This window comes from Hyla sarda, chromosome 10, assembly GCF_029499605.1.
Source record: "Hyla sarda isolate aHylSar1 chromosome 10, aHylSar1.hap1, whole genome shotgun sequence".
Taxonomy (NCBI): domain Eukaryota; kingdom Metazoa; phylum Chordata; class Amphibia; order Anura; family Hylidae; genus Hyla; species Hyla sarda.
This window is the reverse complement of record NC_079198.1, coordinates 142,000,188-142,023,822: the sequence shown is the minus strand read 5'-3', so window position 1 is coordinate 142,023,822 and position 23,635 is coordinate 142,000,188. Positions and strand designations below refer to the sequence as shown.

The 23,635-nt window shown below is 42.6% G+C and overlaps 1 protein-coding gene across 2 annotated transcripts in view; it reads right to left on the bottom strand.

Moving 5' to 3' along the window:
* NPHP4 (nephrocystin 4) overlaps window positions 1-23,635 on the bottom strand; it is a 292,086-nt gene that overhangs the window by 29,412 nt on the left and 239,039 nt on the right. For both annotated transcript variants that reach the window (XM_056544490.1, XM_056544489.1), the window contains 7 exons: window positions 17,941-18,069; window positions 14,709-14,917; window positions 7,875-8,101; window positions 5,300-5,489; window positions 3,465-3,548; window positions 2,689-2,845; window positions 2,506-2,591 (listed from right to left, as the gene is read on the bottom strand). In XM_056544490.1, the coding sequence (XP_056400465.1) occupies window positions 2,506-2,591; window positions 2,689-2,845; window positions 3,465-3,548; window positions 5,300-5,489; window positions 7,875-8,101; window positions 14,709-14,917; window positions 17,941-18,069 (1,082 nt within the window). The remainder of the gene's footprint in view (window positions 1-2,505; window positions 2,592-2,688; window positions 2,846-3,464; window positions 3,549-5,299; window positions 5,490-7,874; window positions 8,102-14,708; window positions 14,918-17,940; window positions 18,070-23,635) is intronic.

The following is a 23,635-nucleotide window of genomic DNA, read 5'->3' as shown; positions in this document are numbered from 1 at the left end:
GAATGAGTGAGCAGCAGAACAGAGGGATTTGTGAGCCAAATACAGAAGCTAGACACATAAAAAAGATATGAAAAGACAGGAAATTCGGCACAGAACCCAACATTTTTCCCTTTCTAAAACCTTCGATACAAATACATACACACACACACACACACATATATATACACACACACATATAATATATATATCTATATATATACATATATCTAAAAGGGACGAGTATTTTCCTCAGGGAGAGGCACCGCTTCTGGTGTAAAACGGAGATTCAAAAAGGCCTTTAGCACTCCACGGGTTTTCTGGGTAAGAAGTATGCAGAGTAAGTTTCCCATCACACCACCATATAAGGTAGCGTGCCCTCTGATCAGAACTGGCTCTGGTTACAAAGTCTCAGAAGCTGATTGGGATTAATGCCAAGTCAGAATTCTCCCCAGAATGGAAGAGAACCCATATATAGTATGTGTGTCTAGAGTGCACTGGGCCAATGCCTCTATATCCCCCTGATGATACTTCAGTACAGTGAAACATGTTAAAATTTTAATTTCAATTCCTCTCTGTGTACTAGTGAAGGAGTACTGCAGCTTCCACTTACCATATATTTAGATTAGTTATATGTATATTATGGGTATTAACCCTTAGTAAGCAGTTACAAAAAGTTTGCTACTGCAATACACAGGGGTACTGGTCTTTTCAGCTTCTACTCACATTTAATGGGCACATCTTTCTGTTTATTAATAACATGATCTTTCAGAGGTGGAAGTCTAATTAATATTTTTTTTGACCCTAGGCTTTTGCCTTGGGGGTACTTGGGTTGTCTCGGTTGTATGACCCCTCTTTATAGCTTTTTACAATTGGTCATAATACCAGCCAATAGCCACAGTCCAAGATTTAGCCACCAATTTCAATGGCGGGAGATAAATAAGTGGTTTCTACCGCTGCTTTATCTTTGGGAATATAATTCCTAGGCCAAATAATTCCAAGGCTGTCCCCCCCACCACCAACTGAGGGCCCCATGTTGCCTCCCTGACACCCCTTGCCACCTCCATGTCCTTTTCTATTTTTATTTTTTTTAGGCCCCCTACATATTAGAGGAGAGTTGGCTGAACTGCTTATTTCAGTTTAAGGTTCACACTGTGAAATTTTAGAGCGGAATTCCGCAAAATAATTTTCGTCTGAACTTGCTGCTCATTACTTTTAATGGGATTAATCAGTGTATAAAACTGACTACAGAATATTACATGTATTTAGAAAAATAAAACCACGAAATAAAAATAAATACATACATTTATTTATTATTTTTATTTAGTGGTTTTATATATTTTTTTTAAATACTTGTAATATTCTGTAGTCAGTCTTATCCACAGAGTACGGTAATCCCATTTACGCTGTGGATAAGACTGACTACAGAATATTACACATATTTTTATTATTTGTTAAAGGGGTATTCCAGGCCAAAACTTTTTTTTATATATCATCTGGCTCCGGAAAGTTAAACAGATTTGTAAATTACTTCTATAAAAAAATCTTAATCCTTCCAATAGTTATTAGCTTCTGAAGTTGAGTTGTTGTTTTCTGTCTAACTGCTCTCTGATGACTCACATCCCGGGAGCTGTGCAGTCCCTATGGGGATATTCTCCCATCATGCACAGCTCCCGGGACGTGACATCATCATTGAGCAGTTACACAGAAATCTTCAGAAGCTAATAACTATTGGAAGGATTATGATTTTTTAATAGAAGTAATTTACAAATCTGTTTAACTTTCCGGAGCCAGTTGATATATATAAAAAAAGATTTTGCCTGGAATACCCCTTTAAGTAATTAATTAATAAAAAGAAATATAAAAAAATATTACTTGTATAAAAAAAAATATAAATATATCATTTTTTTAATGGTTTTATTTTTTTAATACAAGTAATTTTTTTTAGATTTATTTTTTATTAATTAATTACTTAACAAATAATAAAAATACATGTAATATTCTGCACTTTAACCGGACCTAGTGATTGGTGCTGTTTCCTTGGAGTGAAGATTTGTAATATTCTGTAGTCAGTCTTATCCACAGCATAAATGGGATTACACGGTGGATAAAACTGACTACAGAATATTAAACGTATTTTTATTATTTGTTAATTAATTAATAAAAAGAAATATAAAAAAAATATTACTTGTATAAAAAAAAATATATATATATATCATTTTTTTATGGTTTTACTTTTTTAATACAAGTACATTTTTTTTAGATTTCTTTTTATTAATTAATTAACAAATAATAGAAATACGTGTAATATTCTGTAGTCACTCAGTAATCCCATTTATGCTGTGGATAAGACTGACTACAGAATATTACATGTATTATTATTCTATGGTAATTCATTTAATTAATTATTTATTAAAGAGAAATTAAAATAAATATTACTTGTCTTAAAAAAAAATATATATATATATAATAAAGAAATAAATATATAAACAATATTACAAGTATTATCAATCTTTGGATCCTACTTACAAATTTTTGGGTATCACAGATCACATTGGGGTCACTGCATCGCACATAGAGCTCTGGTTCCCCTCCGGGCATTCCAACAGGGGCACCTGGGAAAGATCCGGACAACATATTGAGTCACATGACTTCATATATGTTTATTTATGGGCAGTGTATCCTTGACCACAGAGCGTTGTCTTATACTACCTGGAAGCGTGTACCATGGTGGTAACCGGATGGACTTCTTCAGGAATGTCAGCTCCGGGTGATAGAACCGGAACGTTTGGTCAACAACGTGCGGCTGGGGTTCTACGCTCACCTTGAGGATGGCGATGGGTCTTCCGTCTGACGCCATAAAAGAAACCTGTTACAAACGAGAAGAATAAATTATGACCGGAAGCCGCCATTGAAGGTACAAGAGGTCTTCACACACAACTTTCCTAGACCCCTGAACAACAGGTCTGTAGGTTTTACAGTTGCATGTTTGCAATTTAGAAGTCTAGGACAGCTTGGCTGACATCCGATATAGCTGTGGTCACCAATCTGTGGGCCTCCAGATGTTGCAAAACTAAAAATCCCAGCATGCCCAGGTACAAGAGGTCTTCACACACAACTTTCCTAGACCCTTGAACAACAGGTCTGTAGGTTTTACAGTAGCACGTTTGCAATTTAGAAGTCTAGGATAACTTGGCTGACATCCGATATAGCTGTGGTCACCAAACTGTGGGCCTCCAGCTGTTGAAAAACTACAACTCAAACTGTGGGCCTCCAGCTGTTGAAAAACTACAACTCCCAGCAAGCCCGGACAGCCGTTGGCTGTCCGGGCATGCTGGGAGTTGTAGTTTTTCAACAGCTGGAGGTGCACAGTTTGGAGACCACTGCCACATAGGAACTGATATGTTGGCCATACTGGTTGTCATCGTCCAAGATTTCGCGAGAGAAGACGACTGAAGGATTTACCCCATAATTTCCAGGTATCTTACCTTAATCCGTTTGGAAGACATGGTGTTCGGCTTGTACTGGGACAAAGCGTTTGAGCTGTTCGCTAAATTGGTGGCATCCGGACTCTGCACCAACAAAACAAAACATAAATTCCATGTTTAGCCCCTTAAGGACACGGACAATTTTATTTTAGCATTTTAGTTTTTTCCTCCTCGCCTTCTAAAAATCCTAACTCTTTTATCTTTCCATTCACAGACCATGTGAGGGCTTGTTTTTTGGGTGACCAATTGTCCTTCGTTATGACACCTATCATTTCACCATAAAATGTATGGCGCAACAGAAAAAATATTATTTGTATAGGAAAGGGAAAAGAAAACCACAATGCATAGGCATAGCACTGATCAGTGTTATCAACGATCTTCTTCTCTGGTCTGCTCGATGTTAGACCAAAAGGAGAAGACCCCGGGATGACGGCCTGAGCAGGTAAGGGGACCTCTGGTCGCCATGTTGGATGATTAGATCCCTGCGGCAGCGCCGCGGTGATCCGATAATCCATTCAAATGACCACAATGCGCAGATGCCGTGAGCTATATTGATCACGGCATCTGAGAGGTTAATGGCGGACAACAGCGCGATCGCTGATGTCCACCATTACCGGCTGGTCCCTGGCTGCTGATAGTAGCCGGGACCTGCCGTGCATGATGCGAGGAGCGGTCTGGTGCTCGCATCACGTAAAGGACATAAATGTACGTCCTGGTGCGTTAAGTACAAGGGCATCAGGACATACATTTACGTCCTATGTCGCTAAAGGGGTACTCCGGTGTAAAACAATTAATTTTTTTTAATAAACTGGTGCCAGAAAGTTAAACAGATTTGTAAATTATGAGCAGATAGGAAAAGTACAAGTCCGGCACTGCTGTGCAGGTAATGTACTGAGTGATGTGGTATCCGCTATACCAGGCGTGGACAGAGACTAAACAGTATGTGCTATGTCGGGGTGCTGGTGTAGAAGGCACATATCGCTTGACACAATCAGAACAATGTAGAAAAAAACGCACTCACCCGATTGATGTGCACAGGTTACTTTATTCCGTGGAACATAGAACGTAGAACACAGAAGAACAGGCAGTCGGCAGGAGCGCCGGGGAACAAGAGGTGTAGTAAACTACAAGAGGTGTAGTAAACTACAAGAGGTGTAGTAAACTACAAGAGGTGTAGTAAACTACAAGAGGTGTAGTAAACTACACCTATTGTTCCCCGGCGCTCCTGCCGACTGCCTGTTCTTCTGTGTTCTACGTTCTATGTTCAACGGAATAAAGTAACCTGTGCACATCAATTGGGTGAGTGCGGTTGTTTCTACATTGTTCAGATTTGTAAATTACTTTAAGTTAAAATTTTTAACCCTTCCAGTACTTATCAGCTGCTGTATGTTCCACAGGAAGTTGTGTAGCTCTTTCCAGTCCGACCACAGTGCTCTCTGCTGACACCTCTGTCCGTGTTAGGAACTGTCCAGAGCAGGAGAGGTTTTCTATGGGGATTTGCTCCTGTTTTGGACAGTTCCTGACATGGACAAAGGTGTCAGCAGAGAGTACTGGAAAGACTGGAAAGAACTACACAACTTCCTGTGGAGCATACAGCAGCTGATAAGTAGTGGAAGAATTAAGATTTTTAAATAGAAGTAATTTACAGATCTTTTTAACTTTCTGGCACCAGTTGAATAAAAAAATATTTTTTCCACTGGAGTAACCCTTTAAGGAGTTAACACTTATGGCCCTGTATATGCATAAAGTAATGGATAAAAGGCAAACTCTTAAAAGCTTTGAACCTGAGGAACGTTTTAAGTTTAAAAACAACAAAATCTGTTTATAAAATTCACCTGCAACAAGGAGGCAGGATCCAGGACGAAGGTTTGGTATCTGAATGGGATATGAACCGTCTCCTTGGGTCGGAGGTAGAGCTGAGGGGAATCGCTCTGCTGCTGGACATGGAACATGTTCTCCTCTATAGGGGTCGTCGTGTTCGTCAGGTCCTTAAAATGTCTCCATTCCTGAGTATCCACGATCACCCTGGAAAGTTATAGAGAAAACTTCAGCTCTGTGATTTACTTTGTCAGCAAAAAGGTCAATTCTACCAAAATATTAACCGGTTTGTCACTATAAAACACAATGGCCCTGATTTACTATTGTCAACCTGACCTGTGTTGTGGGGTTGAGCGCCACAAATTGTTTCTGCATCAGAATTTGGGCCAGAATATGCGCCAAGAAAATCAAAGAACCCGACCAACTCTCCATTTCACTCAGAAACCCCCAAAAAGGGGAGTGGTCGCCAGGAAAATTGGGTGTGGCTGTTGAAAAGGGGGCGTGTCCCTGAAATTCTAAAACATAATCTTCACATATTAACTAAGGTTTCCACAGAACATGTGGTGGATTTGAGTTCTGGAAAACCCGACAGATGAGAGTGGGTGCAAAAAAAGCAAAATGTAGGGAAAAGTGCAAAAGGGAAACCTTAGTAAATACCGGGGAAAATACTTGTAGGGTATTAAGACCCCCAAAGAAACCTACACAACACTCAGGGACAATATTTTCTATTCCGATATTTCCTTTATTGACCCTTTTACAACGTTATAATATAAATTCTCCCATCACCTCTTTCTACACTATCCAACCACCATCTTCCACATCAACTACATGAAGCCGATCACTATCCAGGCCCTGGATGCAGCAAACAAGTCTACACAGATGGTGGAGACTCACGATGGACTCTAAAGATCAAGAGCTCCAAGCACACAGAAGAGGAGGTCCTGCTCCCTTACATCTCTATAGCATCAGAAGCAGCAGTATGGAGGACATTATAGAGCAGTGTAAGATGTGAATCCAGCACTGTGGAAACTCACTATGGACTCTCAAGATCTCTACCGACACAGAAAAGGAGGTCCTGCTCCCCTAAAATTTCTGTACCAAACACTCAAAAGCAGCAGCAGCATGAAGGACATTATAACGCAGTATTAAGCAGTGTAAGCTGTGAATCCAGCCCTGTGGAAACTCACTATGGGCTCTCAAGATCTCTACTGACACCGAGAACCAGGTCCTGTTCCCCTAAAACTTCTGTATCAAACACTCAGAAGCAGCAGCAGTAGCATGAAGGACATTTTTGAGCAGTACGAAGCAGTGCAATCTGTGAATCCAGCACTGAAAAGACTAATTATGGACTTTCAAGCTAGCACTAGTAGCTCTACCTTCCCGAACCTAGAGCTTCCCAGGTCCTTATATTCGGACCAGACAACTTAGAATGCTATTGGCTAAACACTTATTCAGCAAACCGCTCTCTCCCCCTACGCTCCATACACATGCAGGTTATCCAACAAAGGGGGGGGGGTAAGACAAACTCCCCCGAACCTGGTCTTCTTCCTGGTGCCAGGGTTCAATACGGGACATTGCCATATTAAGTCCTGGTACCAGAAAGAGGACTAGGTTGGGCAATATAATAAACAAATATGTGCGAAAAAAAAAGGTTTTAGCTTTTGAAATATTTTTTTTCAACCCAACCAAGTTTTAAAGGGGTACTCCACTGACCAGTGTGAAACTAAATGTTCCAAACACTGTTTGCGCGCTGCGGGGGTCGGACACACGCCCATGTGATATCATGGCCACGCCTGTGAATGCAAGTCTATGCAGCGCAAAAATAGTGTTTGGAATATTTAGTTTCACGCTGGTCAATGGAGTGCCCCTTTAAAGGAGTACTCCGATGGAAAACAATTTTTTTTTTAAATCAACTGGTGCCAGAAAGTTAAACAGATTTGTAAATTACTTCTATTAAAAAATCTCAACCCTTCCAGTACTTATCAGCTGCTGTATGCTCCACAGGAAGTTCTTTTCTTGTTGAATTTCCTTTCTGTCTGACCACAGAGCAGAGAGCACTGTGGTCAGACAGAAAGGAAATTCAAAAAGAAAAGAACTTCCTCTGGAACATACAGCAGCTGATAAGTCCTGGTAGGATTAAGATTTTCAAATGGAAGTAATTTACAAATCTGTTTAAAGGGGTACTCCGGCCCTAAGACATCTTATCCCCTATCCAAAGGATAGACATCTTATCCCCTATCCCGCTGGGGAACCCCACAATCTAGCATGCAGCACCCACCTGTGAGCACTGAAGAAGTGCTGGAGGCGCCAAGTCTTATGTCTCCCGACCACGGGGACAGAGTATCCTTTGGATTTCTGGCACCAGTTGATTTAAAAAAATAAAAATAAACATTTCCTTGGAGTTCCCCTTTAAGGTCTTGAAATACCAGACAAGGATGACTTAAGGTGGTGGCCATGTTGGATTCTCTCCTGGTCTGTGGGGTCTTCCTGGGTGGGCACCTTATGGCCGGATTCCTCATAGTGAAGTTGGTTTTCGGCTGCACATACGGTTCCTAACACTATAAATAGGAGACAATACATCACAGGTCGTACCTGAGGTCGGGATGATCAATCTCAATAGATACCGTGTACTGGATGTTAGAAGGGTTTTTAAGTTGAAATTCGAAGAATTCTGCGGTGCCCAGCGTAGCATAGACAGTATAATTTGAGGTAATAGCCTGATTCAGCATACTGGAGATACACTCGGCTTTGGTGCGCTCCCGGTACGCTTCAATGATCTGCAAATCTCTGGTGTGCTGAGTGCGCTGCTCGTGTTGAGACTGAAAACAAAGTAAAAAAAACGAGAAAAACACTGAAAAACTGCTCAATACTAATGTCTCATACAACAAAGAGAGGCACGATACAAACTACATAATAAAAGCCATCATTTAGTCTGACATTTGTTACATGTTGTCTGATTCTGGGAAAGTTGGGTGACAGTCTAGATCTTTCTTCAGGATGGGCCATTTCTATGTGTACACCTTAATAAAACGGGAATGGTTGGTGATAGTAACTTCCTGTTTGTGGCACATTAGTATATGTGAGGGGGGAAACTTTTCAAGATGGGAGGTGACCATGGCGGCCATTTTGAAGTCGGCCATTTTGAATCCAACTTTTGGAAGAGGGTCATGTGACACATTAAACTTATTGGGAATTTCACAAGAAAAACAATGATGTGATTGGTTATAACGTAACTTTATTCTTTCATGAGTTATTTACAAGTTTGTGATCACTTATAAAATGTGTTCAATGTGCTGCCCATTGTGTTGGATTGTCAATGCAACCCTCTTCTCTATATACTGCTATATACTACTATATACACCGCAGGAGAAATGCTAGCAATGGGTTCCAGTATCCGTATACACTGCTATATACTACTATATACACCGCAGGAGAAATGCTAGCACAGGCTTCCAGTATCCGTATACATTGCTATATACTACTATATACACCGCAGGAGAAATGCTAGCACAGGCTTCCAGTATCCGTATACACTGCTATATACTACTATATACACCGCAGGAGAAATGCTAGCACAGGCCTCCAGTATCCGTACACACTGCTATATACTACTATATACACCGCAGGAGAAATGCTAGCACAGGCCTCCAGTATCCGTACACATTGCTATATACTACTATATACACCACAGGAGAAATGCTAGCACAGGCTTCCAGTATCCGTATACACTGCTATATACTACTATATACACCGCAGGAGAAATGCTAGCACAGGCTTCCAGTATCCGTATACACTGCTATGTACTACTATATACACCGCAGGAGAAATGCCAGCACAGGCCTCCAGTATCTGTATACACTGCTATATACTACTATATACACCGTAGGAGAAATGCTAGCACAGGCTTCCAGTATCCGTATACACTGCTATATACTACTATATACATGGCAGGAGAAATGCTAGCACAGGCTTCCAGTATCCGTATACACTGCTATATACTACTATATACACCACAGGAGAAATGCTAGCACAGGCTTCCAGTATCCATATACACTGCTATATACTACTATATACACCGCAGGAGAAATGCTAGCACAGGCTTCCAGTATCCGTACACATTGCTATATACTACTATATACACCGCAGGAGAAATGCTAGCACAGGCTTCCAGTATCCGTATACACTGCTATATACTACTATATACACCGCAGGAGAAATTTGCACAATTGTGATAAAATTGTAACATGTGTACATGCCTCAGGAGAGGTGTATTACTACTATATATACACCATGATTCAATAGAGATAGCAGCAGCAGTATACAGATAGAGCTAGAGGGGAGGTGCACAACTACTATATATACCCTGATCCAATAGAGATAGCAGCAGTATACAGATAGAGCTGGAGGGGAGGTGTATAACTACTATATACCCTGATCCAATAGAGATAGCAGCAGTATACAGATAGAGCTGGAGGAGAGGTGTATAACTATTATATATCCTGATCCCACAGAGATAGCAGCAGCAGTATACAAATAGAGCTGGATGGTGAGGTGTATAACTATTACATATCGTGATACCATAGCGATAACAGCAGCAGTATACAAATAGAGCTGGAGGGGAGGTGTATAACTACTATATATATCCTGATCCAATAGAAATAGCAGCAGCAGTATATAGATAGAGCTGAAGGGGAGGTGAATAACTACTATATATCCTGATCCCACAGAGATAGCAGCATCAGTATACAGATAAAGCTGGAGGGAAGGTGTACAACTACTATATATATCCTGATCCAATAGAAATAGTAGCAGCAGTATATAGATAGAGCTGAAGGGGAGGTGTATAACTACTATATATCCTGATACCATAGAGATAGCAGCAGTATACAGATAGAGCTGGAGGGGAGGTGTATTACTACTATATATATCATGATCCAATAGAGATAGAAGCAGCAGTATATAGATAGAGCTGGAGGGAAGGTGTATAACTACTATATATCCTGATCCCATGGAGACAGCAGCAGCAGTATACAGAAAGACCTGGAAGGAAAGGGGTCTGGGAGCTAGCAGAAGGGATCTCATAGGTGATGATGTAATCCTGTAGTTCACAGGAAGTCAGCTGACCCAGAACTGACCACTTCCTCTGACACTGTGCTTTTCTGTGGGTCAGAACGGTGATTGCATGACCCAGTTACAGTAATGAAATACATAGATGCTGCTGTGCTGGAACGAAACAGATGGCACTGGAGGACTAGTAATGGTGAGTGTGCACAATATTGGCAAAAAGACAGCCTGGAGTGCTTCTTTAAGATAGAAGAAAGAAACAACAAAACAGATATAACTATGGGTTTGTTCACATTGCAGATTTCTTGTCTTATATCTCTGAAGATGTCCCTGATGTATGTATAGGTGTCCAATGTCTAGCCCCAGTGATCTGCTGGAAATTCTGGCTGCAAGTGTTCGGTTTCGCAACAGCACCACCGCAGGAGAAATTAAGAATTGCATGGTTTCCATTAAAGGGGTACTCCACTGGCCAGCATTCGGAAGTAAATGTTCCTAATGCTGTTTTCGTGCTGCGAGGGGTCAACCTTGCCCCTCGTGACATCACGCCCATGCCCCTTCCATGCAAGTCTATGGGAGGGGGCATGGAGGGGGCTTGGCTGGGATGTCACGAGGGGCGTGGCCGACCCCCACAGCATGAAAACAGCATTCGGGATGTCACGAGGGGCGTGGCCAACCCCCACAGCACAAAAACAGCATTGGGTACATTTACTTCCGAACGCTGGCCAGTGGAGTACCCCTTTAAAAGAAACAATATGTCAACAATATGACACGTGGGGTCCTCCAAAGAGAGAAGCTTTTTGTAGCTGCTTTCTATCTGTCTAGAATGGCGCCCCCTCCTGTTAGCTCAGAGTATTTCATCTCGTCCCCGTGCACAGGTATCGGGAGGCAGATATTATACGTTTTTTGGCAGCGCTCACTACTCAATATCCATTAATATATTTGTCAGGGCGACTACAACATCTACCAAGATTAATACATAAGAAATGATCATCTCGTTCTTACGAAGCCGTGTAATTTATTCAGATGGAAACTTGCTTCATCCACAGTAAATTGCTGCTAACTCTGTACAGACAGATGGGCCGGGCGACGGCCAAGAAGGAAAACTTTATCCTGACATTAAAAATGTAAAAACTTACCAACTTCATGTCTTATTTCTTCTGCTCAGCAGATAAAACACTTTGTTTTGTCAGAAACTTATACAATAAAATGCTATGAATTCCGGATCAGTGAGAAGATGATCAGATATTCCGGATTATCGGACAGTCATAGAACACTATATAAAAATGACAAGGGGCGTCTGATACTGGTGCCATGTGGTGAAGACGTGACAGTGAGCGGCTACGTGACCGGCTTCCATTCCAGAGCCCTAATACCCTCCAGTGATACCCAATTTGGGGCACTTTTACCTTAAAACAAGGGTGTGTCTCCTGGAGAGATGTTTATTAAGAATGAGCCACCTCAAAAGGTCAAAGCGACAAGGCAAAAATGTGAAGTGCGTGGAGGACGTGGCAACCATGGCGGACTCTGCTGCTTCTAGCCGCGCTCTCCAGCACACTCCGGTAAAGAAAGGGATCTGCTTCCCATGAATTATGCTGTCACCCACCATACAGGGCACTCTGGTAACTACTATACATACTACCCTATAGCAGCTGCAGGTGGACGTGTGGCAGCATACCCACTGACTGACTGCTACAATAGATTCGTTTTTAAAATGTTTCTATTCTTACATCTCGCAGGTAACATCACCATACTAAAGTTATTTCTGATAATTCGCCCTTCATCTTAGTGATATAATCCCTTAAAGGGGTACTCCGCCCCAAGACATCTTATCCCCTATCACCACTGGGAACCCCCGCGATCTCTCCTGCAGTACCGCCTGTAATCTGGTGCATGGAGCGAACTTGCCTCCGTGCCTGATGACTGGCGATGGAGGGATCGGTGGCTCGTGTTGTCATGGCCCCGCCCCCTCGTGACGTCATACCCCATCTCCTTGCATTGAGTGGGCGGGGCATGATGTCACAAGGGGGTGGGGTCATGACACCACAGGCCTCCGGCCACGGCATCGGCCGTCATCAGGCAAGGAGCGAAGTTCGCTCAGTGCATCAGATTACAGGGGGTGCTGCAGTCTAGGGGCGGAGTACCCCTTTAAAGAAGTACTCCGCCCCTAGACATCTTATCCCCTATCCAAAGGATAGGGGATAAGATGTCTGATGGCTGGGGTCCCGCCCCCCTCCCATAGACTTGCATTGAGGGGGCGGAGTTGTGACGTCATGATCTTACGTCCCCGTGGTCGGGTTGGTATTAGCCTGAGGGCTTCCAGCGGTTCCAGAAGCCGTTACAGGTGGGTGCTGCATGGTAGAATGCGGGGGTCCCCAGCGGCGGGACCCCCGCGATCAGACATCTTATCCCCTATCCTTTGGATAGGGGATAAGATGTCTAGGGGTGGAGTACCCCTTTAAGGGACTGACTACATATGGCGCTGCGGGTTTGGCGAGGGATGAAAATTGTAAAACCTTACTCCAAAGTTGGTGGGTTAAATACTATATATTTATTGTGACCGTGCACAGAATCCGCAGCTATATCGGGACGCAGTATATTCAGAGGAAGATTTTGGTTCATGGAGGAAGATTTGGGTTTATGTGGTTACTTGGGAACAGTGCTGGTACCTGGTGCCATCTCTGGACTTCTAAGCGTATCATGGCCATCCCAGGTTTAAAGCTGGCACTTATAAAAAGCCCTTAAAGAGGTACTCCACTGCCCTAGTGTTCAGGACATTTTGTTCCAAGCGCTGGGTCCGGGTGTCATGATGTCATAGCCACGCCCCTCGTGGTGTCACGCCACGCCCCCTCAATGCAAGTCTATGGGAGGGGGCATGGCGTGACAAAAGAAGGGGCGTGGCCTTGACACCAAGATCCCAGCAGCCCGCACCCAGCTTTTTGAACTAAATGTTCTGAACGCTGGGGCAGTGGAGTTCCTCTTTAAGGTCTACGTCACATTTCCTTCATCCCCTTCTGAGACTATACAAGTTATATAATATGTTACATAGTCTTAAAGGAGATGTATCATGCCCAAAAATGTATGTAGTTTTAGATTGTGGGGGGTTCAACTGCTGGGAGCCCCCATAATCTCCTGTACGGGGCCCCAACTCTCCCTGGGAACGGATCGTCATGACCCCTGCACGAAGCCACGGCCGGCACGCCTCCTTCATGTATAGCTGAACAGCTCTCCCATAGAGACACATGAAGGGGGTCAGAGCGCCCCATCACCAGGGAGAGCGGGGGGCCCATGCAGGCCCAGTGGTCGGACCCCTTATAATCTAAAACTTATCCCCTATCCTGCGAATAGGGGGATATGTTTTTGGGCATGATATATCTCCTTTAAAGGGGTATTCCAACCCCTAGACATCTTATCCCCTATCCAAAGGCGGGACCCCCGTGATCTCCGTGCTGCATCTGGCGTTCGTTTAGAGCAGTGTTCCCCAACTAGGGTGCCTCCAGCTGTTGCAAAACTACAACTTCCAGCATGCCCAGACAGCCGAAGGCTGTCTGGGCATGCTGGGAGTTATAGTTTTGCAACAGCTGGAGGCACCCTGGTTGGGAAACACTGGTTTAGAGTGTTGGGTTCAGCGCCGGAGGCTCGTGACGCCACTGCCACGCCCCGCTCGTGATGTCACGTCGCACCCCCTCAATGAATGTCTATGGGAGGGGGTGTGATGCCCGTCACGCCCCCTCCCATAGACTTGCATTGAGGGGGCAGGGGCGTGATGTCACGATACTCCGTCCTCGTGGTTGGGAGGCATAACACTGACAGCCTCCAGCCGCCGAAGGCTGTCTGGGCATGCTGGGAGTTGTAGTTTTGCAACAGCTGGAGGCACCCTGGTTGGGAAACACTGGTTTAGAGCGTCGGGTTCAGCGCCGGAGGCTCGTGACGCCATGGCCACGCACCGCTCGTGACGTCACGTCGCGCCCCCTCAATGAAAGTCTATGGGAGGGGGTGTGATGTCCGTCACGCCCCCTCCCACAGACTTGCATTGAGGGGGCGGGGTCGTGACGTCACGATACTCCGTCCTCATGGTTGTAAGGCATAACACTGGGAGCCTCCAGCGTGCTTACACTGCAGTGCTTACAGGTGGGTGCTGCATGCTAGATTGCGGGGGTCCCCAGCGGCGGGACTCCCCACGATCAGACATCCTTTAGATAGGGGATAAGATGTCTTGGGGCCGGAGCACCCCTTTAAGGTGCCATGTGATGTCACTGGCGATAAGGTGATGTAACCAGTTCTATCTCCGGCCCTACACCCCCCAGCTACATCTAGAATAAAAATCCCTGAGCGTATTCAGACTAGATGACCGTGTGTACTTACAGGTAGGAGCGATTTTCTCATTTTCGGGTCCTCCTGTGACTCCAGCTGTCTGACTGCCATCATTCTCTCCATTTTCCGCCTCTGAGCGGCATCCGTCTCGCTGTTTGCTTGCTGGTACGCGACGCTCACCTCTTTCATTCGGCTGTACAGCATGGCTGCCAACTCGCTGTCTAGGTCGGCCAACTTCTGTGCCTGGGAGATATTTTTCCCTGTCAAAGTTGTATGAAAGGGATATTCAGCAAAACGATTACCGGGATAAAGCTCACAATGGCGCATTAGACATAATTGAGCCTGAAGAGACTTCAGAGACGAGCGGTCACCGGAATGGCCGCAGTTCACTGTGCGCCATATTGTGATCACACGGTGTGAGTAATAAAGCTTCATTGTCCTATTGTAATAATGAGCCTTTATATAGGGGGTTAATTCTCTTATTGCGCAGAGTATTTACACCTCGCGTCGCGCTTGGAAAGTTTTCGATATTTCACGATTTGCCGTCCAGACAAAGCACATTCGCTTTTTTTTTATTATCGCAAGCTGCTGTATTGGATGATGGGGAAAGTCACTCCATCGGAAATACAACCAAATGTGCTTGTTAAAGCGAACAGATACGTTTTGATACTTTTTCGTTTTAGGGCCATTATTTTGCGCTGATTTATATCTTTATAATGGACGTGGCTCCGTTTTTTTCTGATACAGAGATCCAAGACTCCTGCAAAAATGTAGAATTACAGGATGTGATGAAAATTACAGGAAGATTCCTGGTGTAATAGTGGAGATCGCTGTATAAACACCAGAATGTTACCATTCAACTCTATAGAGCAGCGGTCTCCAACCTGCGGACCTCCAGATGTTGCAAAACTACAACTCCCAGCATGCCCAGACAGCCGAAGGCTGTCTGGGCATGCTGGGAGTTGTAGTTTTGAAACATCTGGAGGTCCGCAGGTTGGAGACCGCTGCTATAGAGGGAAATTTATCAAAATTCCGTGCAGAGGAAAAGTTGGCCAGTTGCCCATGTCAGCCAATCAGATGGCTTCTTTAAAGGGGTACTCCCGTGGAAAACTTTTTTTTTTTTTTTAAATCAACTGGTGCCAGAAAGTTTTGTAAATGACTTCTATTAAAAAAACATAATCCTTCCAGTACTTTTTAGGGGCTGTATACTACAGAGGAAATGCTTTTCTGATTTCTCTTCTGTCATAACCACAGTGCTCTCTGCTGTCCATTTTAGGAACTGTTCAGAGCAGGAGAAAATCCCCCATAGCAAACATATGCTACTCTGGACAGTTCCTGAAATGGACAGCAGAGGTCAGCAGAAAGCACTGTGGTCGGAACACAAGAGAAATGCAAAAAGAAAAGCATTTCTTCTGTAGTATACAGCTCCTAAAAAGTACTGGAAGGATTAAGATTTTTTTTAATACAAATCTGTTTAACTTTCTGGCACCAGTTGATTTAAAAAAAAAAAAAAAAAAAAAAGGTTTTCCGTGGTGAGGGGAATATGGTGCGGGCCCAAGAGTCATATGCCGATAATGACGGACATCGGAGATCACTCCAATATCCGTCATTCAAATGGTTAAATGCCATCATCAATAGCAATTGCAGCATTTAAACATGAAATAATTCCTGGTGTCTAGGGGAACCATCGGCACCCCCGAGATTACATCGCGGGGGTGCCGATGGGTCCCCTAGACACCTTAGCCAATGGATTGTGGGGGAAGCCCGGGCCTTACCTGTGATCCTCAGGCAGCCCTTAGCAATCAAGTGCCGATAACAATGTAATGCAATAAGTATAACATTGATCTATGTAAGCAAACTGCTGATGGCTTATTATAAGGCCCTGAGGGAGGCAAAAAATGGGTAAAATAAAATAGAACATTTTGTTTAAAAAAATTAAAAAAAAATCCCTCCAAATAAAAATTTTACCCCTTACACTTTTTACATGTTTAAATAAAACTCTGTAAAAAAAAAATAATGAAATACATAATTGGTACAATAATAATAATTGCATATATTTTTTTCTAGCTCCGTAATCAATGAAAAACAAAAAATAAGCCCTAATGATAAATCTTACCCCCATGTCTCTGCAGGGGATTTGGTGCTCTGTATCAGAAAAGAACTAGGAGCTTGGACCCCATAAATTATACTAAAGGGGTTGTCCAGGATTAGTAAAACAGCACCACCCCTGCTTTCAGGTTATGTGCGGAATTACAACTCAGCTCTATTTATTTCAATGGAACTGAACTGCAATACCGGACACAAACTGAGGAAAGTGTGGCGCTGTTTCTGGAAGAATGCTTCTTATTAAAATGGGATCTAGGAACTGCTTAGGATGGAATAATAGTGTTAATAGCAGTGTTTTCCAAAAAGTGTGCCTCCAGCTGTTGCAAAACAATAAAACACCCCTTTATGCTTAAGGGGTTTTCCCGGATAAGAAAAACAGCGCCATCCCTGTCCTTGGGTTGTGTGTGGAATTAAAACTCAGCTCTATTTATTTCAATGGAACAGAACTGCAATACCGCACACAACCTGAGGACAGGTGTGGCGCTGTTTCTGAAAGAAAGCAGCTATGTTTTTTATTAGAATGGCATGTAGGAACTGTTTAGGGTACAATAATAGTGTTTAAAGGGGTACTCCATTGGAAAACATTTTTTTTAAATCAACTGGTGACAGAAAGTTAAACAGATTTGTAAATTACTTCTGTTTAAAAATATTAATCCTTACAGTACTTATCAGCTGCTGATATGATCCACAGGAAGTTCTTTTCTTTTTGAATTTCCTTTCTACCTGACCACAGTGCTCTCTGCTGACACCTCTGTCCATGTCAGGAACTGTCCAGAGCAGGAGAGGTTTTCTATGGGGATTTGCTCCTACTCTGGACAGTTCCTAAAATGGACAGAGATATCAGCAGAGAGCACTGTGGTCAGGCAGAAAGGAAATTCAAAAAGAAAAGAACTTCCAGTGAATCATAACAGCAGCTAAGTACTGGAAGGATTAAGATTTTTCAATAGAAGTCATTTACAGCTCTGTTTAACTTTATGGCACCAGTTGATTTAAAATAAAATGTTTTCCAGTGGAGTACCCCTTTAAAGCGGTGTTTTTCAAACAGGGTGCCTACAGCTGTTGCAAAACTACAACACACAGCATGCCCGGACAGCCTTCGGCTGTCCGGGCATGCTGGGAGTTGTAGTTTCGCAACAGGTTGTAGATCTGTAGAGTATTTCTGTTGCTTAATACTCACTTCCCCCAGTCCGACCTGAGAACAAACTCCCGCCATGAAAGCTGCTTCGCCCGTCGTGTGCGGTGATAACACGGGATCGGGGAGCGGGGAGGGTGTCCGATCTCCTCAGTCTCTGGTCACAGACCCGTCCTGTAATAGAATATTAGAACTTAGCGATGATTCCCCATCTCTTATTGATAACAGAACCGAGCAGATGACGCTTACATGGTTATATTAGCTCAATTTGGGGTTGTGACTAGAGATGAGCGAACTTACAGTAAATTTGATTCGTCACGAACTTCTCGGCTCGGCAGTTGATGACTTTTCCTGCATAAATTAGTTCAGCTTTCAGGTTCTCCCGTGGGCTGGAAAAGGTGGACACAGTCCTAGGAGACTCTCCGCTAGGACTGTATCCACCTTTTCTAGCCCACCGGAGCACCTGAAAGCTGAACTAATTTATGCAGGAAAAGTCACCAACCGCCGAGCCGAGAAGTTCGTGACGAACCGCTCCCCCAATAAAAATTAGCTCCTCCTTTTCCTATTGCTATAAAAAAAAAAAAGTAAAATAACTTTTTCTTTTACATATTTGATACTACCGCACGGCTGACTGTCTGAACTATTACAATATTAGTGAATCATTAGCATTTTATTTTAATAGTTCAGACAGTTACCCATGCGGCAATATCAAACTTAGGCTGGTTTCTGTACAGGATCATTAATAATGACAGCAACCGGCGTAAACGTAAATAAAATTATATATATATATATATATATATATATATATATATATATATATATATACAACATTCCTGCTGTTTGGTCACATGACATGCTAGACACTTTTAATATGGCCATTGTACATAATTTTTCAAGTAGAATCAGCTGAACCCCTTTTTTTGGCATTTTGACATTTTTTCCGATTAATCGATGAAATAATCGCCAACTAATCGATTATTAAAATAATCGTTAGCTGCAGCCCTATTATGGAAGGAATGTGGCGTGACGTCACGAACACAAAAGCTCCAAGCTTCCGTGTGCTGGCCCGGAGATCGCGGGGGTCCCCAGTGGCGGGACTCCTGTGATCAGACATCTTATCCCCTATCCTTTGGTAGGGGATACAATGTTTTCCCGGCAGAGTACCCCTTTAAGGTGTTAAATTTGTTGTAGAGGGAAGAGCTTTAGAGGGAGAGTGTGTGTGTGTGTGTGTGTGTATATATATATATATATATATATATATATATATATATATGTAAGCTTGCTGCATATTTAAAGTGCTGCTTTTCTAAGTGCCTTAAAGGGGTACTCTGGTGGAAAACTTAATTTTTTTTTTTTTTTTTATCAACTGGTGCCAGAAAGTTAAACAGATTTGTAAATTACTTCTATTAAAAAATCTTAGTCCTTCCAGTACTTATTAGCTGCTGAATATTACAGAGGAAATTATTTTCTTTTTGGAACACAGAGCTCTCTGCTGACATCACGACCACATTGCTCTCTGCTGACATCTCTGTCAATTTTAGGAACTGTCCAGAGTAGGAGAAAATCCCCATAGCAAACATATGCTGCTCTGGACAGTTCCTAAAATGGACAGAGGTGTCAGCAGAGAGCACTGTGCGCGTGATGTCAGCAGAGAGCACTGTGTTCTAAAAAGAAAATAATTTCCTCTGTAGTATTCAGCAGCTGATAATTACTGGAAGGATTAAGATTTTTTAATAGAAGTAATTTATAAATCTGTTTAACTTTCCGGCACCAATTGATTAAAAAAAAAAAGGGGTTTCCACCGGAGTACCCCTTTAAAGATGTTCAAGAGACTAACTTACTCTGCTCCAGTACCTGTAAGGAACATGTTAGACAGGTTATTTAAAGTGTTTCTTTTCTGAGTAGTGGAATTATTCAGGAGACTGACTTACACTTCACGACAGGAAAGGAACCTGTTAAACAGCGGCACGCTTCCCCAGAATTAACAGCACAGGTTCTTTTTAACACAATATAATGTGCAGCTCCCCAGACACAGATGCATGCCCAGACTAATAGGGTGTTATATGGAGGCACCAAACTGCGGGACATGGAGAGGATATGGCGTCACTATTAGAGATGAGCGAACTTACAGTAAATTCGATTCGTCACGAACTTCTCGGCTCGGCAGTTGATGCCTTTTCCTGCATAAATGAGTTCAGCTTTCCGGTGCTCCGGTGGGCTGGAAAAGGTGGATACAGTCCTAGGAGACGCTTTCCTAGTACTGTATCCACCTTTTCCAGCCCACCGGAGCACCTGAAAGCTGAACTCATTTATGCAGGAAAAGTCATCAACTGCCGAGCCGAGAAGTTCGTGACGAATCGAATTTACTGTAAGCTCGCTCATCTCTAGTCACTATCAGAGGGGCTAATGTATCCAGCACTATTTATTTGGGGTGTTTTGCTACTTTTACATCTAATTTTTCTGTGTTCGGCAGATTTATTAACTTTTAAATGTCCCCCCCCCCCCCCCCCCCCCCGTTTTGCATCTCGTTTGTGTGGCTGCATGTTTCTACCTGATTTATCATCTGTGATCTTGTTAAAAAAAAGTCATCCAATTTTACCAAAACAACATTTAATATGAATATATTAAATATATACAGAAAATAAAATAAACAGAAGAATAGATCAGAAGAATCAGCACAAGGGCCACAATATTTAACCCCGGATAACTTAAAAAAAACAAACTACAGGGGACATTGCAAATGAGTGTCGATTTTTTACTTCTTATTAGTACTATGACCCAGACAAACACACTCCCAACATATTCACAGAACCATACCGACGCGTTTCACCTAAAAAAAAAGATACGATAATGAGTGCCAAATATTGATATCTAATTCAGTGTTTTTTCCAGCTGTTGCAAAACTACAACTCCCAGCATGACCGGACTGCTGTAAGTTGTAGTTTTGCAACAGCTAGAGACACACAGTTTGGAAAATACTGCCCTAATTAGTATTATGACCCAGACAAACCAACTCCCAAGATATTCACAAAATTATCCCAATATATTCACAAAACCGTCCCGACGTGTTTCACCCCCAAAAAATTGATACTTGGGTTCATCAGGGGACATTAGACAGAATAGCAACTAGACAATAAAGTATAGGATATCGCCAAATTTAAACAAAACAACCTTTAATATGAATATATAAAATAGATACAGAAGATAAAATAAACAATAGAATAGATCAGAAGAATCAGCACAAGGGCCAAAATATTTAACCACGAATAAATAATAAATAAATAAAGGGAGTAAATTGTGACTCCTTAGGGTACATTCACACTGAGGGTTTGGAGAGGAATTTCCGCAAGTAATTCTGCTCACTTATTCCTCTCCAAGTCAATCAGCAGTGAACAACCCCATAGTATGTAATGACATTTCTGCTCCTCAGTTCACACTGAGGAATTTCCACTAGCGGAATTCTGTCACTGAATTCTGTTCCGCATGAAGAATGAACATGTTCTTTCTTCATGCGGAATTCGAGTCGTAACTCCATAGAAGTCAATGCAAAAAAAAATTTCAGGTCGCCACCCTTCTGCGTGGAATTCTGGCCCAAATTTTTTTTACAATGTCTCCTATGCTGCGCTGAACTCCGCACTGATTTCTGTGCGGAATTCCGTGCACATTCTGTGAGGAAAAAAACTGTAAATTCTGAGCGGATTTGTTCAGCGCAAATTCCTCGCACATATTTCTCAGTGTGAACGTACCCTTATTAATACTATGACCCAGACAAACACTCTCCCAACATATTCACAAAACCATCTCAGGGTGCGTTCACACGCTCTTTGTTTTTGCGGGTTTTCCGCTGCGTATTTGAAAGGGGCGGGCTCTTCTCGGCTATCCGCAGCAGATTTTCCACGGAGGAATTTACGCTGCGGAAAATCAGCCGCAAGCCCTGTTGAAGTTGGTAGGGACAGCGGCGGATTTTCCGCATCGTAAATTCTGCCACTGAAAATCTGCTATGGACAGCCGAGAAGAGCCCGTCCCTTTCAAATAGGCAGCGGAAAACCCGCAAAAACAAAGTGTGTGTGAACGCACCCTCAACATATTTACAAGACTGTCCCGAAGCGTTTCCCACAAAAAAAGATACCTGGGTTTGTCAGGGGACATTAGACAGGATAGCAAATAAAGTATAGGATATCCGATTATCCTAGAATATACTGTATGTGCTTATTGGAGCGGAGATGTAATACATCACTCAACTAAAAAATCTGCCCACAGACAGAGCTGTAATACCAGACACAGCATGTGGACAGGTGTGGCGCTGTTTATGAAAGGCGGCAGCCATGTTTTTCTAATCTCATTTATTTTGTTTATATATATATATATATATATATATATATACATATACACACACAATTAGTTTTTGGGAATATTTATTTAACATATTTCCAATATTTGTTTATTTTTCCTTTTTTTTTTATCCCTTTATTACAAGAAAAATAAAATCAGGAACCGAAGGCGACACAGGACGTGTTATTCTGTAACTACCTCCCTGGATAATGGCAACTATTAGTTACTCCCCTAACACCCATGAAAGGCGCACGTTCTCCGCCGCGTAACAAAGCCGATAAGTGCTACAATTACAACTTCAATCTCTTCCTACACATTTTCATTACATAACCGTTGTACATCCTATTAATTTATCAAAATGACCTGAGTTACTAATAAAAAAATCAAAAAGAATAAAATATGACATTTTTATACAACAACTCCAGAACGTTGCGTTGTCTTTGATGTCTGACTGAGCCTCCAGTGGCTTTACAGTGCACATCTCTAAAAGCTTGACAACTTCAAAGAGTGAAAAATCCGTCTTGTCAACATACAGCGCTTCCAACATCAGCGACACGGAAAAAAAAAGCTCTCGAAAAAGTGAGGTGCATTTAGCTTTATGTACAAGAAGATGTTTTATTGATGTCTACGATTCAATCCATTACTTCTTCCAGAAGATAATTTTATTCCGTTGTGGTAGAAGTTTCACATCGGGTTAAGGGGGGAGTAGGCGCAGACGTAAACATTTCCAGATGAAGAAGATCCGCTCGGAAAAACGGGCTTCTTGATGTCGTTGTTTTTCACATTTTATCCTATTATGTGCAGGGATATTGTACTTTATGGCATTTCAAGCCTGACCACCTCTTCTCTACAGTGATCCCTCAACTTACAATGGCCTCAACATACAATAGTTTCAATATACAATGGTCTTTTCTGGACCATTGTAACTTGAAACCAACCTGTATTACTGAAGTGTATGCACTGACTGGTGTCTGGTTGCACCCCGTACAGTACAGGGAGGTATTACATGTTCTGTACTCATTACCTGTATTACTGAAGTGTATGCACTGACTGGTGTCTGGTTGCACCCCGTACAGTACAGGGAGGTATTACATGTTCTGTACTCATTACCTGTATTACTGAAGCGTATGCACTGACTGATGTCTGGTTGCACCCCGTACAGTACAGGGTGGTATTACATGTTCTGTACTCTTTACCTGTATTACTGAAGTGTATGCACTGACTGGTGTCTGGTAGCACCCCCCTACAGTACAGAGAGGTATTACATGTTCTGTACTCATTACCTGTATTACTGAAGTGTATGCACTGACTGGTGTCTGGTAGCACCCCCTACAGTACAGGGAGGTATTACATGTTCTGTACTCTTTACCTGTATTACTGAAGTGTATGCACTTACTGGTGTCTGGTA